Below are 17,429 nucleotides of genomic sequence, written 5' to 3' on the forward strand. Positions count from 1 at the left end.
CTATGCCCTTCATTTTTTGCGCTGTGCAACGTTTCATTATTCAATGCTAATTGTGTCGCTATGTTTTCTTTCATTGAGAGGAAAAACTTTGCTTGGCAAAATTTTCCACAAAACTGACATTTACAAGTTTCCATGCAATAACATTTGACAAGCGTTGAATTAAAACACACTCCGACCACTACCTAATACTTGCACGTAATTATTTTTTGTAACCAACAACATTTTAAATTGACATTCCACACCAGAAAAAACACTTAAATTAGTGTTCTGTTTTCGAACAATTTTTGTGTTAACGAGAATAGTTATATCTTGCGCTGTTCAGACTGTTGTGTTCAATGCTGTGAATTATAGATTTGTAAGATTTGGACCAAACTAGTCGATAAACTGCGGCCTATAAAGTATTTTACTCTACATTTTGTGCGGCTTACATATGAATTTTATACCGATATAATTTCCACACCCTTGCTTTTTTATTATTTCGCGTTCAAAGTTATTTTTCATATTGGCTTTACACGTTATCGAGTAAAAACGGTGTGTAACCGAAACCGATGTTCAAAATATCAAAAAGATCTGTGTGTATTGTAAACTATCCTAAAGTTCGTGTGCACTTTATATTTTTTATTGATTAAAAAATGCTTTTCGACATCGTGTTGATTGCGTTAACCTGTAGTTATTTCCAGCTTGGTGATTGTTTTAATGACATTGTGTCGCTATGTTTTCTTTTACCGAACGAAATAAACAACTCAAAAACGTGCAGTAAAGGTGCGATCGTTCAAGCGGAACCGACCGGCAGTCACGCTTGAACGACCGCGACTGGAGAGAAAAAAGCGAAGCGGAAAACGACGTCGACTTCTGTTATTGTTCTCTGTAGAGCAGCAGCAGGTAACGTACACAGGTGTAAGTTTGATTTGATGAAATCTCATGCAGTGCAGAGGCTGTTACCAGCGGTGGGATTCAAATTTTTTTTCACCCGGTTCTATCACAAAAGTCATATTTTTAGCCGGTTCTATGATGACAATCCTGTGAAGTTTATGATGTTCAGTGTGATATTTGGAAACAGATTCATGAAATGCTTCAACCCCGATCACACCATGCCATGTGTTCACTAGATTGTGTGTATTTGTTACCATTTGTCACAATGAGTATTGTATATGCATTCACTGATCACTTCAATTCTATCTCATCACATAAAAAAAGATTCCGCTACAACTGTGAAGTTTTGCCTGCTACAATTTAGAAAAATAGTTTTTGTTTGCCATTTGCAGATCCCTTGTGTGTGTTTAGTTACTTGCAAATGCACAAAAATGTGGACAAATCCTGAGAAAAAACCTTTGGTAAATTGAAGTTGCTTCTATAAAGCATTTGAATGTAATTTTCGTGTGTTATAGTTGGTTGGTCTCTTGACGCTAAACAAAGTCCAGCAACCAACATGTAAAGTTAAAAAACACATATTTCCTTTAATTGTTACCTCTGTCCACAGATGTAAAAGCCTCAATTCAGTTGAAGTTTATGACAAGCTACAAGACTCCTGATCACCTTGTTTCACTTTAGTTAAACCAGTGTATGGGCACACAGTTGTGGCCATATAAAAGAATGGTTTCCAAAAAATTGATGAAAGCTCTGTGTCAGCACAATGTGCTCTTTGTTTGTTTTTCAAGTTCCTTTGTTACAGCCAACTGTGAGATTTCAAATTTACCAGTGTAAAAAAGTCTTTCTTGCTTGTGATTTGAATTGTTCCTGTCAGCTTATCATGTAAAATTTGTGCTGTACGCTGGAACAATTATATGCTGTGCAATATGTTGTATTTGTTGTGTTTGCCTTTTTTGTAGTGCTTTGAATAAATCTGATCTGATTGGCAGCAGCATCACGTTTATTGTTTTATTTTCAATAAAACATGAGCCTCACTATTAAAACACATCTTGTTGTTTGTGGTTTTTGTATGGGTTAAAATCTATTTTGTAACTGACTGCGCGAAACTTCGGATTCTAGCAAGGGGATTTCCCGTGGGTGCGTTGTTTGGTTCGCTTCGGTTCAGTGACTTTGTTTTAGGTAGAATTTCGTGATGGTCGTTTCATTGTTTCATCACAAAACTGAACTTAGTGTTGCTAAGATACTACTTATCGGAATGCAAACATTTGTGGGCACAGCGTTTAGATACCATCATCATTTCGCTGAAATGGTAAGTGCGAAATCGTTAATAAGCGTTACGCACCACTGCGTACAGTTTCCAAAAATTTTTTTATTGTTTTAAATCATAAAGCGTGGTCAAGGTACGTATTAGGCAGAAAAATATTAGGCTTGGAATGTCTTTTTATTTGTTTCGTAACATTTGGATTATACTATGTATGCATTTGTGTATGGGAGACCTATATAAACAAGTATTGGTTAAAGTCATTTCGTTGGCAAATACTGTTTGAAACCAGAAATGTGACTTTACAAGCTGAAACGTTTTTCCCCAGACCTCAAAATGTCGATTTGTTCGTACCTTGACCACGCTTTATGTTTAAAAAAAATTAAAAATGAAAAAAATATTTGGAAATTGTACCCAGTGGTGCGTAACGTTTATTACAAATTTTCGCACTTACCAATTTCAGCGAAATGATGATGGTGTTTACATGTAAAGTGGGATCATTATCAATATAGATTATATCGCTCGATCAAAGTAACTTGGTGAGCATTTCCGAAAAGCAGCTTTAAATTTTTCTACTAGTTGGTTCAGTGTTTTATCACAGAAATATGTTTAAAATGAATGTATAGCATTGTTAGTTTATGTATATGATCAATGATGTTGTGACCAAAGACACTGGAAATAACTTAATTTGCAGGTAGTTAGATTACAACTAAAACGTATAATGTACGTTGCTGTACAACTTAAAAAGCCATTATGAGACCAACACCAGAAGAAAGAAGTTTGCACAAGGAGAAGATAATGGACTATCTTAACTTGTATGTCGAGGTTGTTTAGAATATGTCGCTTGTATTCAAAATGAAAAACCTGTATAATAATGCTTGTTTCGTTGCAGTGATAGAAAGGGTCCAAAGCGACACTGCAACAAAACTCTTACTTCGGACGGAAAAAATTTTTCTGTTCATGACTGCATTCTTGGTGCTGCATCTGATTATTTCAAAACAATGTTTAGTGTTGAGGTAAAAACTTTAAAACCAAATTCTCTTGTTATGAGGTCATATGACAACAATGGGGTACATTGGTCCAACAATATTGCTTGATTACTCCTTTCAAAACCAACACCATTTAGTATTAGTAAAAAATGTGTCTTTAATAACGATATTAGCCTGGTTTACTGTTAAATTTGAGAAACAATTTCAAAAGACATTCACCTGACTAAAACAATATGCAGTTATATTCTATGCAACTTGGAACAAATAGGTTTATTATACCTCTAGCATTTTGACTACCGAAGCAATTGATTTTCCCTAAAAATATGTTAACAGACCTACAATGGAGGATGCAAGTAAAAGCAAAATCCAAGCCATAAGCTCATTACATACACATGGTGTGCAAAGCAACTAAGTCAGTTTGTAAAAAGTTAAATTGCGTTTGCTTACTAAATTTTATTTGTAGATGAAAGAGAAATATGATGAAGTGGTTAGCGTTGAAACTGTCCCACCGGAAAGATTAGAAAATGTTTTGGAGTTTATTTATTCTGGTGATATTGAGGTGACAGAAGAAAACATGCTGGAAGTTTTGGAAGATTCTGAATACACACAGATTGAAGGTATGTGCGTTGACAATGACATGTTTGTGTGAATAGGTCCAAAAATTTGATTGTTTGCACAATTTAGCAATACATTGATCCCTGTGTTTGACTTTCTAATGCCTAAATTACATCTGTTTATTGTAAAATACATAATTAACAATTTGCATTTGTTGGGCCCGCAGAGTTACTACCCACAGAAACGAAGCAAGGTTCAGAAAAAAATTATGACCCACTGTAACATAATGTGCCACATAGCCACATTATGTGGCTAATATGTGCAATGGGAATATGTACCAAAACCACATGAAATAATGTTTAATCGTTCTGGGCAAATTATTTATTTCCATCCGGTGCTTATATTTTCATACAGAAATAAATTTATAACGGTATATTTCGGTTTAACAAAAGAACAATCTTTTGTGATCTTTACAACAAGGAAAGAAAGTTGCGCAATGGTTGTTGTTGGGTAGTTATTACGTCACATAACAAGTCAGACAGATGATGCACATTGTTGGAACTTTATTATGATGCGATGCTGTGAAATATTCAGCAATTCTTTCATGTCAAATGTCCAGAACAAAACACCAGAATGGAAAAAAAACACAGTCTTATTTCGTTCCATAAGATCTTTTGATTTTTTTATTTCAGTATTTTCCGATATTGTAGCCAAACAATATTTATTTAGTTCCAGTATCGGTATAAAACACTGGTGTAAAGCCACTCATCTACTTTTAGCCACATTTTGGTAATTCTAGTGTTAAAAGTATTTCACATTGGCTAAATGCAAAAGAGTTTTAACCTGTATATTAGGGTATTGCTGTTTTCTATCTAATTTTTGAAACTCTTAATTATGTTCAAGGACTGAAGTCATTCTGTAATCGATTCATTCTCCAAGTCGTATCTGCTAACAATTGCCTAAAGCTTCGAGCTTATGCTAAGCGATACAATCTGGATGATGTAGTTGATAAAGCGGATCAATCGATTAAAGAGAATTTCGCAAGTGTGGTGAAACACAAAGATTTTATGCAACTTGACGTTGGTGACATGACCAATATAATCAAGCAGAGAAACAAGGTAACTATATTGTTGCAGTAAAGTCTGGATACTTATCTGGCAACATAAGTCCTAATTTTTGTGCTTGGTAAAGTCGAATTGGTCAATTAAGTGGTGAGTCATGACTCATCCATCTATCTTAACAAAATCTGTGAAGACAAACAGGCTGAGTCTCAATACAAATGTTGTGAAAAATGGTTCTTGTCACAAATGTACACCACTTGCATGATCATATACCTTATTTTGTTTGTTGTTCGTTATGGGTCTCCTTCTCTGAAGGGGACATGAGTTGTTTTATTTATTTATTTTTTTCAGTCTATTGCTGGTTTCAGTTGGTCAAGCACTAGTACTTCAAACATATTCAAATTTGCAAACATGTTAGTTATTTATCCAAATTTATGTGGTTTGTATGTGATTAACCGACGATTTTCTTGCAAACAATGGGCGACGGTTTGGGATTTTTGGTTGTGATGCAATTAAACAGATTATGCGATTAACCGGATTCATCTGTAGTTAGTTATCTAATTTTGATCTTTCCGAAGTTTGACCTCAAATGACCCAGCTATGCACCCACAGGCCCTAAAACATGAAGTTTTAACATGGTTATACTTACTAAAGTACATGATCTAGGAGTTTCATACTTTTTGGTTGGTGCATTGTAAAGTATTATGGGTCCCCTTCCCTGAAATATTCTTTCTTTTTTCCACCTAAGTTTGTCCATACACTTTGGGCATTAAATCTTTGATGGATAAAAGCTGTCACAGATGGCAGATATAGTTATGTACATACACCAGCTGCTTTATTTGTCTTGATAATCCCATTTATTGCCTCGCTGCCCCCTAAAGTGTAAAACATTTTTGTATGTTGCTGTGCACCACAAACAAAAGGTTTCTGTGGTTCAATAGTGTAATCAAGGCCCTGTAGGCCCCACTTTTACCCCATTAACCCCTTAAAAGGTGTTTATGAAGTGGTGGTCCTTAGTGGTCCCTGATGACTTTTTGGGTGGTGGCCATTATTTGTTATGGGTCCCCTTCCCTGAAGGGACACATATTGTTTTTGTCCTTATTTTTTCTCTCTGTCCAACGCTGGTTTGTTAATCTACCAATCGCCATCGGGTGATTACCTACTACGAAGCTGACATGTGCAGCATACAAGGCATGTAATGGAGCTTGTGATTCGACTTTGGGTAGATTTTCCACTGAGCCTGCGAAGCTCAGTTGGTAGAGCACAAGTCCCGGAAAGACTCCTGTCGTGGGTTCGAATCCCACCGCAGGCTAGACTTTTCTAGCTTGGGTTGTGCCATATTTGGTGAATGCTTGGTAACCGGCTGATTCGGTATGACAGCTTCAATGGGCCTGGCATACTGTGATTTATATATAAGTGTGTTGTGATCGCTGGTCGGCATAGATGCTTCAGGATCCCAGTTATGAATTTATGTTCATCCAAACTGTACTTCGTTTTTTTAAATCTCAGGCAAAACATTGTTGATTAACATAAAGGTCAAAAAATGAATTAGACGTTTTCCAAAGCTGTGATAAATGGTCATAAAACAGCCATTGTCAGATTGGCCACCCAATGACGAGAGGTCACTGAACAATAACTTATAGGTATCGTAATACACGGTAGTTAAAGGTTTTTTGGTCACACTGTAGCTTTTTTATTTTTGACAAATAAGTGATACTTGAGTCACGTATAAATTAGGCAAAAAGTTATTGTTGAACACTAAGGACTAAGTGCTGGTAAAAACTGTGTCATTAAATGTTAAATGTTCAAAGATCATTAAATGTTCACTGGGCTTTCCAGGTCAAAGCTAGAGATTAAATTGGAAGTATTTTTTTACTGTACTCTTTTACTACTTTTGTAAATATTTGACAATATAATGATGTGAAAAGAATATGGACAAAACTGTTCAAAGTTTGGCTTAATGCTTTCTACTAGTTTGTTCCTAAGAATCTAAAAATAATGGCCCCATTTTTATATTGTAATCAATTACCATAAACATGTGTTTGGGATTTGTGCTTTGCTTGTAAAAATAATCATGTTAGTAGGTCAAACAGTGTGTATAGTAAGTATTAGAGATGTACTGAATATTTGGTTTCCCGAATTTATTCGGCCAAAAAGGCTATTTTTGCAAAGATTTTTTTAGTTTGTAAAAGATTCGGTTTCGGCCGAATGGCAATAAATTATTCAGCTGAAACTCAAATTTAAACCGTGAAATGTGTTTCTTCTATTTTATAAGTCACTATACACAATCTTTCAAACTGCGCCATAATTAAAATTGTGTCAATTATTACTATATTAAATAATTATCATTTTCCCAATTTAGACAAAATGAGAGGCCACAGCCGAACTGACCTCACACCCCACAGAACTAAAATGATAATGAAACTCATCTATCCTGTTTTGTAGCACCACTGTTTTTGTGGTCTAAAAACTCATGTTTTCATGTCAAACGCGTAGCATACGACGTCATAAATGATTCAATTAATCTGCCCAAATTTATTCAGCTAAACTGCCGAATATTTTGTTACGGCTGAACCCAACTGTATAGGAAAGCCACCATTCTAGTTTCTTACCAGATTGATGTATTTGTAGGATCAAGAGGAAGCTGTTTTTACTGGGATTGTGCAATGGATTAATTATAACCCTCTACAACGTGAGGAATTGTTTGTGAATCTTTTTTCACAAATTGATCTTTCTTCGATGAGCTCAGGTTTTCTTGCAGAAGTTTCCACCGAGGTAAATAAGATGAAAATACTTAACGAATATGTAGTTTAAAACAGGGCTTTAAAAACTGAGGTTGAACCCTGACAGGATGGAGGGTCAATAAAGAAGTGGAGGGGAAGCAGGTTTGCTTATGTGACATGCGCAACAGTCATAATTGAGAGCACAAACTAGATTTAAAACAAGCAAAAATATATAATCAGACAAAATATGCTATGTGCTTTTGACCTGGCTGGACATTTTTTGTTGCTGGTTTGCGATTTTGTTGTGGTAAACCGGGTTAAATTACCTATTAGTCAAGTCAACTCTTGCTTAGTTACTTGCTTAGGGTATCCAGGTAATGGCAATCACCACAGAAACTTTTGTGGCTAAATTTTAGTGGTGTTTTGAGGTATATATATATATATATATATATCAGGGGCGCAAAAACTTTTTCAGAATCTGGTAGCGCGCCGAAAATTTTAGTAGCACATACGTTTTTGTGTATGTGTCTTTTTCCAGCTAATGCACTATTTTGTTACTAAAAGCTGTATCACAGGTTCCTATTTTACAAACGGCTACCAAATGTCTCAAATTGTTTAGAATCTAAAGAATTTCGATTTATCTCACAATACCGTATTTGCTAGATTGTAAGCCGCGGCTTATATTGTTTTTTAGCTGCCGTTTGTGCGGCTTATAATCGAGGGCGGCTTACATTTTTGTTTTACATCGATATAATTTCTACAAACTTTTTAATGTATTTTGGGGTTCAAAACATGTATGCGTATACAGATTATACGTCGATATACGTTCTGTCGGGTTATCAACGTAACTAACAGATATGGGCAAATAGTCATACCATATAACTACAGAAAGATGTATTAGGAAACGATCTAAATTCCCAGCGTGCGGCTTACAATCGAGGGAGGCTTACATTATTTTTTTAACATCTCAACATGCGGCTTACAATCGAGGGCGGCTTACAATCGAGCAAATACGGTATATCCCAGTTGCTTGTGCCTGAAAGTTTATTCCTAAACTTTTGAACTGAACAGTTTGATGATCGGTCTTCATTGTTAATGACGTCACTATCTAAATTGTTACGTTGTTTGTTGCCTGTCATTTCACATTGTTTGCACATAATAGCGTACAAAAAGTCTGTCATGTATTGCTACCGAGATCTCGTTAGTAGCCCCGCAAAATCTATTTATACCAGTTTTACTGTATACCCTAAAAAAATAAGTTATAGCCTACATCCATACAGTTTCGCGGCCGCACTAATTTGTCTCTGAGTACGCACATGGCAGTGTGAAGTGACTGTTCGCAAAATTGTAGAAATAGCAGGCTAAAGTACGTTTTACTCGTTTATAAATGTATCGGAAATTTGTTCCGCCGCTTAAGTATAGGATGAGTAGCGATGCCACACATAGCATCAGGTAAGACAGTATTTTTGGGCCAACCATAAACACAACAACATGTAATGACTTATCAAGTTTGTAGAGCTCTTCTGGCAAATTTTATTTTGACGTTTCGATGTTACGAAGACTGTAAATTAAGACCTCAGTTTATTTTTGTAAAAATCTTTATTTTGCCAAAATATTGCGTCGCTACAAATCCAATTTTTACAAAGCTACAAAGCTGTTGTAAATTTTTTACAAAGCTACAAAGCTGTTGTAAATGTTTGTGCGACGTGAGTGTAGTGTTGTTGAGTGCATGTGCGTTACAAATTCTTTTTGAGACACACACGTGTGCTTGCCTCGTACGTACGACGATTAGCATGTGCCTTCACATTCGGCCCCAACGTGTAAGAATACTGATAATGAGAGTGATGTTCTTTTTAGGTTATAAAAGAGTGTGCAGAAACCACTACTTCAATTGATGACAGTCATAGTTATGTCATATCAATTGATGAAGGCACCTTTTACACAGTTACCGTAGCTTCGCGATAGTGCCTCATAAAATATGCGACTAACGTAATTCGGTCGCGGCTTGATCCAAGCGTGTTTTTCGCCAAAACAATATTGGTAGATCGTTGCCTAATCTTTATTTTTATCTAGTTGTGCTACTGCATTATTACTTTATTATTATTATTCTGAGAAAATTATTTAAAAAAATATAGACCACCTATAAGCGTGACCACAAATTGCAGTCGCACACGCAAGTTTGTTGGTCGCGCGGCGCGACCGTGCGACCGCATTTTTGCACCCCTGATATATATATATATATATATATATATATATATATATATATATACTGCCAATTTTTTGGCGGTTGATGTCAACTTGTCATTTTCTATAAACGTAAATGATTAAAAGAACAATGCTATTTTTCAGGTTTGCTTTGCTCGTTACAATCCATCCAATCTTAAGATACCACTATCTAAACCAGGGGTTCTTAAACTTTTGTGGTCATGCCCCACTTGATGCTATTTATTTAATCTCATGCCCCCCTCAATAAATATTAGCATTGATAAAATTTATGAGAAGGATACTTTTTTTTAATCAGGTGTATGTCATGTTTTTCGGAAACAACATACATCGTAGGTCTGCTTTAAGCTACTGTCAAGTTAGTTCCAAGCTTTGGAAAAAGGCACTAAAGTCACTGCGGAAAAGAAGGCTGTGTGCGCGCACAGAGGCACAGTGCCAGCATTCTTGTAAATTGCCCAGAAGTGGTTGGTGCACTGAAAGTCAAGGCAATCTCTAATGCAAAATTGCAGCAGACTATTGTGCAACTAGACATCCATTTTAATGAAGTGTTTACTTTAGTTTAATTTTCAAACAATAAATTCGAAGTCGGCTCCAAAATCATTCCAATGCATTCCTTTACATGTGTTTGCAAGTGAAAACTTTGCAACCACATTGTGCTGCGCCCCCCTTAGAACCCCTGATCGAAACAAAAAATTAAGTGCTAGGATCTCAATTTAAAAAAAATATGAAATAGAATAGTTTGCAAGCTAAATATGCTCTTGCAAAATCATTATTTTACTTTACATGCTGCACAAAGAATGGCTAAACAATGTTTGACATAAATTATGGCATTTTTCACTAATTTGTTTTTATTTCATTAGAATTTGGTGAGAAGCAATTTGGTTTGTGCCAACATGTTGGTTGACAAATTGGTAAAATCTTCTCGACAACCCACTGCAGGTAAGTTGATAATTATGTCATCGATTAGTTCTCAATAATGTGTTTAAACTTTTTATCAGTCTCTTTCTTGAATAGAACATATTATTTTTGTCTATATTTCTTTTTTCTCTGTCTAACATTTGTTTTCCCATCCTTTTCATCAAAAATGTGATAGCTATCTGCAGAATCTCAAAGTTTGAACCTCGATGACCTCATGTTTGTGTTTGTAAAACTGTTTTAAAACATACCTTAGACACAAATAGTTTATTAAAAGCTAAATTAAAAATTGTTGGAGGCATTAGGTGGTTTAGTTTTCTGTCTCTTTTTTACCGTTCATACTAGTAGTGCAGTATACTGTAAAAAGGAAGTTCTGAAGTTTCCGTAAAATGGTCCTTTTCAGCTCGTCATTGTATGATGAGAGGTCACTGAAGGTCAACTTGTAGGTATCGCAGAACACAGTTGAGAATGATTTTTTGTCACAACATAGCTTGTTTAATTTTGACACATATACTCCGAAAACAATATGTGAATTCCATATAAATTAGGAAAAACATTACTGTTGAACACTATGCAGTTCTTAGTGTTTAACTATAACGTTTTTGACATTGAAAACGATGTCAAAAGGTCATTAAACAGTTGTCCGGTGACTCCACCGAGATAAGCTGCAGAAGAACAATTTGTTATATAAACCTTTGCTGCAAAACATCTTCCTAAATTGTCATTGTCTGTAATAAAGTGTAGGTTTTCTAAAAAAAGTTTTAACTGTTTTGAAACTGGCTTTGCACAGCTAAGAGGTCAAACCTAGAGATTGAATTCTTGGATTGGGAGTATTTTATATGTTTTTTTTTTACTGCTTTTTACATATATTTATCCATATAATGTAAAAACGGTATGGACAAAGCTTTTGAAGTTTGGGTTGGTGCTATCTACTAGTCCTTCTAAAAAAGAATATAAAAATAAACAATTTGAAAACCTTTTTATCATTACTAATTCGCATGAACACGTGTATGGACCCATACATTTTTGCTTGCAAAAGCAATGATATGTGTAAATTAAATGGTGTCTATAGTAAATTGATAGACAGGGTACACAATATATATATAAAGTGGAAATATCATTATTTACATGTTTGTTGCTTTATCAAATGCACTTATTTGGATTAATATATGTTAATGTAAACAGGAAGAAGTCCTCTATCTGAACCAGCTTCCAGTCAATCAAACATTGCTGCCCCACATGAGATAAAAGGTAATAAGGTTTAATTTAGTTTTATTTAAGATTGCACTTAACTGGCAAATGTTGGTACTTTTAAGAAAGACTTTCAGGGCTGACATTCAAAATCAAATAACAAGAAAGTGGATTTTTTCAACTAACAATTACTTCACATAGACTAGTTTCTAATGTTACTGTAAATATTTTATATGTCTGTGCAAAAAAAGTATATCAAGATATATAACCTGTGGGCAATTTCAGTACCTGTAAAAAACAGCACAACGAAATAATATTAAACACGAAAAAAATTTAAACTGGAAATTAGGTAACATCAGTTTACTAAACAAATCAACAAACGCATCAAATGGATGGTTGATTAGAAAAGGCAGGCCACTGCTAAAATGTTAAATAAAAAGTAAACAAATATGCAAACGATGACAATAATTAAAGGGGATCAAAACTGTTGTAAAGTCCACTTTTATTATTTAATATTTTAATTTTCTGCCATGTTGGTGTTAATGTAAATTTATTGTAAAAACACATGAAATAATGCAAGTATGTTTCAGAGGAATTTGTTGTTGTTGGTGGATTTGATTCACAGACAGATTGTGTGAAGTATGATGTCACAACAAAACAATATCAACATTTACCAGTAAGTTTGAAAAGTTTAAAACTTGCTCTTTATGCACAATAATGAAATATTTACAGAACAGTTAAAATGTATCTGACATTTGTATTTATGTTAGTTATTGCCCCATGTAATTTATTTACAGGCTGGGAGTTGTCAAATATTGATTGTCTGGCATTGTTTGTAAACAATAACTCATTACCAAACAAACAATGTGTCTTTGTTGGATGTAAACAATGCATGGAAGTGAATGAATGTAACTTCTATATATGAGCAACCACTAAACCTTTGTGTCAAATTATTTAGCTTTGAATAAAACTTTGCAGAAACTGAACAAATCAAGATCGGGGTTGACCTCAGTAAAAGTTGGAGACATACTTTATGCATTTGGTGGAAGTAATGAAACTGCAATAAAAAGTTGTGAAATGTTGAATTTGGTAACAAATAGACGAAGGAAAATGTTTGGTTTGGCTACAAATGGACGATGGGAAATGTTGGATGAGATGTTGGAAGCTCGACGTAATGCTGCATCAGCAGTTATTGGGAGTAAGTGGATTGGGGCCAACACAACAAACTAAACTCACATGATATGTGACAAGCAATGTTTGATGTAAAATTGTTACTTAGATTTGAAAATAGATTTGAAAATATTTCATCACAAACCAGTGTTTTTGATCTTTTACAAATCATTTCCAAACTCTTTTGTTATTCTTTAAGCTTTATCTGAATCTCTTGAACCCTTTGATACAGCTTTGGTGAAATCCTCAATTTGTTTGTTTGTGTAATTTACACCATGTTTGTTAAAGTTTAAGGATTTCTGTAAAACCTCTGATGCGACTTTATTAAACCCCAGATGTTTCATTATATACAGGTTTACATAAACTTTAATAAACATATGGTTATAAAGGTGTCTGCAGGTTTCTAAAATGAAAATATGTTTCAGACAACATTTATGTGACTGGTGGAGAGAATAATCATAATGACAGCCTTTCATCATGTGAAGTTTATAATGTGAACAGGAATAAGCGGAGTCGAATTCATGACATGATAAAGAAAAGATCTTCCCATGGAATGTGTTCAATCGGGAGTAAGAAGGCAGTTTGGTCATTGAACAAACAATATCTATATATATGTCCCCATGGGCTATTGTGGCCAATACAGTAATTTAATATTACTAATTAAATCAATGTGTTAAACTGGCTTTTGGTTTAAATTGGGAGTTGTTTGCAACAAAAAGACTCAGTAGGACCTCATTCCAAACAAAAGTACAGGTTTTGTACTTTAACAATAAAAATCTCCAACAAGCCAATTATATCAATAAACTAAAAAAATCACTTAAACCAATTCGAAACTTTTTAGCTTTTAAATCTGTTTGAACTGACTATTAATTATCTTTCTTTTGAAGTTTTGTCTGTTATAAAATTTACTGGACAATTGGTTTTGGAAACAGACTTATACTGTATTACACTAATGATGTAGTTTATTAATCCTAAACCATGTCCAATTTACATTATACATCAACATCAGATATGTTTACAAATGTGGGTTTCAGTTTTTTAATTTTATGTTGACTATGTATATTAATCTGTGTGACATCACAAAGTATTTCACACAAACCTGTTTGCAGATTCACTTTATTGTGTTGGTGGAGCAGATGACAAATCCTGTGAACATCTTGATGTGAGAAGTGGGAAGTGGAATTTGATTCCACCAATGAATCATGAAGCAACAACAGGTTTCTCTTGTGTTACATTGAATGGAAAGATTTATGTCACAGGTAATCATTCGCAAATAATGTATTTGAAATATCGAGCAGCCAACACAGCTTTAACACTGGAACTAAGTTCTCCACCTCGATCACAAGTTGAGTAAATTGATCAGACATGACAGATTTTACCAATTGTCGATTTTAACCTTCAGTATGCACAGAATTTTGCCATTTAAAAAGAGAAACAGAAAATAGGTTATATCATGCTGAATAAAATTACCTGATTGGGGAAAATGTATTGCAAAGCTGTTGAACCTGCGACCTCAAGTTGACATCAATCAGTTTAAAACATTTTATTCTACAAGCTCGTTTATAAATTTTAGCTACCCTTGATGTTTCACAGTATTAACAGTTTTACAAAGTTTTCAAAACCAGCTTGAAAATGCCCTAATTAATGAAAACTAAAAGAAGTCCAAGTGTTTTTGATCTTGCAATACTGCTGTTTAAACATAACATCTGTGTAATTTCACATTTTCTAGAACATGATGCTTATGATTTTATGAAGCCTTATAGTGATGAAACAGCACGTAAGTCTGAAGCATTTATATCTTGCTGCCTACTACAATCATGCATTTGTTTTTGAACTATTTCTCTTAAAGTCCTAAACCCCTAAACCAATGTTTTTCAAACTAGGCTTGCAGCCCATCAAAAAAACTAATTTTTTGTTCACTTCACACTTTTAGGCTAAACACACACACACAAAAAAAATTCCAATTTTGATATGACGGTTGAGGTAGGTTTCAGTAACAAATTAGATCAATATAAGACTAAAGCATCTCTCATGGCTCACTAGTGTTCTGCAGCACACATTTTGAAAATTACTGCTCCTAGGCCTTAAATGGACATATTCTAGCTTAGCATAAAACAGGTACAGTCAAGCATTTGTTTAATATAGGGTTGACCTGAAACCAACTTTCAATCTGACACCAGTACCCAATAGTTTACACAGAAATATAAGCGATCCAATACCAAGTACTTTAGCGACTTTTCACAAAGTGCATTAGTTGCTTTGCTTCATGCTTGTTAAGATTAAATGCTTATTGTCATGAAGTTTTTATTGAATTGAATTAATGAACAGCATTAGCATTAACAGCATTAAACAGCATTAATTGTCTCAGAGCAGGTTAGAATGTTGGTTTGTACTGTGCTGTAATGGCCAAAACTTGACCCATGGTCACCTTTTATATTTTTAATGATGTGGTATTTAGATCTGAGATTAGGTGCGTTAACTAAACAATGCAGAGTATATTTGACAGGTAAATCAAAGTTTCAATCTTACTACTACAAATTACTCGCACATAATCAAATCATCAGTGAAATTGCTTATTAGGCAAATTGCATATTCCAAGCATCTTATTTGTTCTTACATACATACAGCTAGCATCCCAGCAAGATGAAGAAATTGTGTTGCCATGGCGACTGAGCCAAGAGTCTGTGTCAAGTTTTTGCAAAATACTTTGACAGAAACAGAATATATTGCACATTTCACCCATTTAGGTGTCGATATTGGACCAATACAAGATATAGTATCGTGTAGCGGTGCCGTTATAGTATTATCGGACCAACCCTAGAAACCACAGAATTAAGTCATTTTATTTTTAGCAAATAGATGTGAATGAGTTTTGAAACAAACGAATGGATTTTTCATGTAGACATACCTTGATTTGTCTTTTAGTTGTTTTATAAATTTAATCTAAGTGCATAAAACAATAAACTTGTATACAGGAGGTGCATACTCATCATCACATCATGAATGTTACGATCCAGCCGCACAAACATGGACTACATTATCACCGTTAAACGCTGGACGTGGACATCATGGAGCTTGTGTGATGAACGGAAAGATTTATGTTGTTGGTGGATGGGGTTCTGAGTAAGTGTTATTTTAGTGTGAGTAATGGAGTTGTGTCACCAGTTTGATTTTGACCACTAAGACCAAAACTGCCCCACTAACCCCCTCTGGTGGTCGTTGGTTTGAACCCCGCAAAAAAGTAAAAAATAACGCCTACAAGTCATAAAGAAAATTGCCATTATGACTTTGGTAAAATAAGGCTTTATTTCGTAACAAATAAACTTTAAATCGCATTTGAGCAGATTTTTATGTGTCGTTTATTCGACCCGCGTGCCTGTGCAGTGCCAAATTCTGTGCTAGAAGTGATTTCAAACACACATTATTTCCAGCATTCTTGAGTAGCAGTAGAAATCAACTATATTTCGTGGTAACGTCTTGCCCATTTATCAAAAATAAATATTTTTTTCATGTAGCAAACCAGGAACTAATTGATGCAAAACCAAAACATTTCCGCGATAAAAGTTCACAACAGGTTTTATGGCTTCACTGGTGCTTCGCCCTGTCATCTAAAGTTGATCGTTAGTTTAGAAACAGCACAATATGTGTTGGCGTATTATGGGAACAATTGTACAAAACACAGATATAAACAGGGACCTGGCATGCCGACCAACCTTCTAGTTGCGGAACAACCGTACATTCCGTTTTTTGACTCCATCACTAAATTATTGAGCAGCAAAGCCTTAAATGTTTTTAACATTACAGCAATGTATCAGAAATTTCGAAGAATTCTTATCCAACACAACGTTTCTCCTTTACAGCAATGTTACATTTGGGCATCATATTTCATGGTCAAACACGAACTGCTACACAAAGCATCGAAATGCCCTCAGGTTAAATTGACTAATTAATCCAATTTGCCGGGTGATTCCGAATATTCTTCTCTAAGCAGTCCTTTGCTCTATACAGGGATTTTGTTCTGTGTATGTGCGAATATGATCATTTATGTGAAGAATTACATTAGAATTTCTTGACACTGTTTACTGAACGTGGGGTTTTACACGCAACACCCTTGTTTGTGTACAAAAGCAAAAACAAATAAAAATCCGTATTTTCAACCCGTTTGTTGGTGCACTGTGACGTCATACTGCTTTTTGGCACTGGCTGTGGCGCCAACATAAGTTTTGTATGTGTTAAGATTTGACCCACGGACATGTTTTGTTGCACAGGTATATACACAGTTCGGAAAATGAAAATCTCAGTTATTCCAGGTGGGAAAATCTCAGTTCAGTTGAAGTTTACGACACCACTAAGGATTCTTGGACACATTTGTTTGACTTGGAAAAACCTGTCCGTGAACACACAGTTGTAGCTTTGTAAACCACAGTGGATGACAATGGACATCAATGAAATGAACAGTGAATTTTAAGCC

At 34.8% G+C, this 17,429-nt stretch overlaps 1 protein-coding gene and 1 long non-coding RNA gene across 3 annotated transcripts; both read left to right on the plus strand.

Moving 5' to 3' along the window:
- Positions 1 to 760: 760 nt before the first annotated feature.
- Positions 761 to 1,898, plus strand: LOC145224197 (uncharacterized). Its single transcript, XR_013859587.1, has 2 exons — positions 761 to 1,112; positions 1,481 to 1,898. It is a non-coding gene; the product is annotated as an uncharacterized LOC145224197 (long non-coding RNA).
- Positions 1,899 to 2,841: 943 nt separating this feature from the next.
- On the plus strand, positions 2,842 to 17,377 carry LOC145224192 (kelch-like protein 12). Of its 2 annotated transcripts, XM_080090636.1 has the most exons (15): positions 2,842 to 2,946; positions 3,024 to 3,147; positions 3,584 to 3,737; positions 4,579 to 4,793; positions 7,368 to 7,511; positions 10,543 to 10,621; positions 11,783 to 11,848; positions 12,379 to 12,464; positions 12,767 to 12,986; positions 13,384 to 13,527; positions 14,068 to 14,217; positions 14,688 to 14,735; positions 15,934 to 16,081; positions 16,819 to 16,890; positions 17,227 to 17,377. In XM_080090636.1, the coding sequence occupies exons 1-15, from the start codon at positions 2,885 to 2,887 to the stop codon at positions 17,375 to 17,377; spliced, it is 1,863 nt and encodes a 620-aa protein (XP_079946762.1). In that variant the 5' UTR covers positions 2,842 to 2,884. The 2 variants fall into 2 exon arrangements, with proteins under 2 accessions (XP_079946762.1, XP_079946761.1); XM_080090635.1 differs by lacking the exon at positions 14,688 to 14,735 and having other exon boundaries at positions 16,763 to 16,890; positions 17,227 to 17,375.
- Positions 17,378 to 17,429: the final 52 nt, after the last annotated feature.

This window comes from Phallusia mammillata, chromosome 4 (genome assembly GCF_965637545.1).
Source record: "Phallusia mammillata chromosome 4, kaPhaMamm4.hap1.1, whole genome shotgun sequence".
Lineage (NCBI taxonomy): Eukaryota > Metazoa > Chordata > Ascidiacea > Phlebobranchia > Ascidiidae > Phallusia > Phallusia mammillata.

Bases quoted from the DNA above. Each gene is read 5' to 3' on its own strand.
- LOC145224192 (XM_080090636.1), top strand. From the start codon at position 2,885: ATGAGACCAACACCAGAAGAAAGAAGTTTGCACAAGGAGAAGATAATG. The intron at 12,987-13,383 runs GTAAGTGGATTG...AATATGTTTCAG, and splicing joins TGCATCAGCAGTTATTGGGA to ACAACATTTATGTGACTGGT. The intron at 16,082-16,818 runs GTAAGTGTTATT...TCTCCTTTACAG, and splicing joins GTTGGTGGATGGGGTTCTGA to CAATGTTACATTTGGGCATC.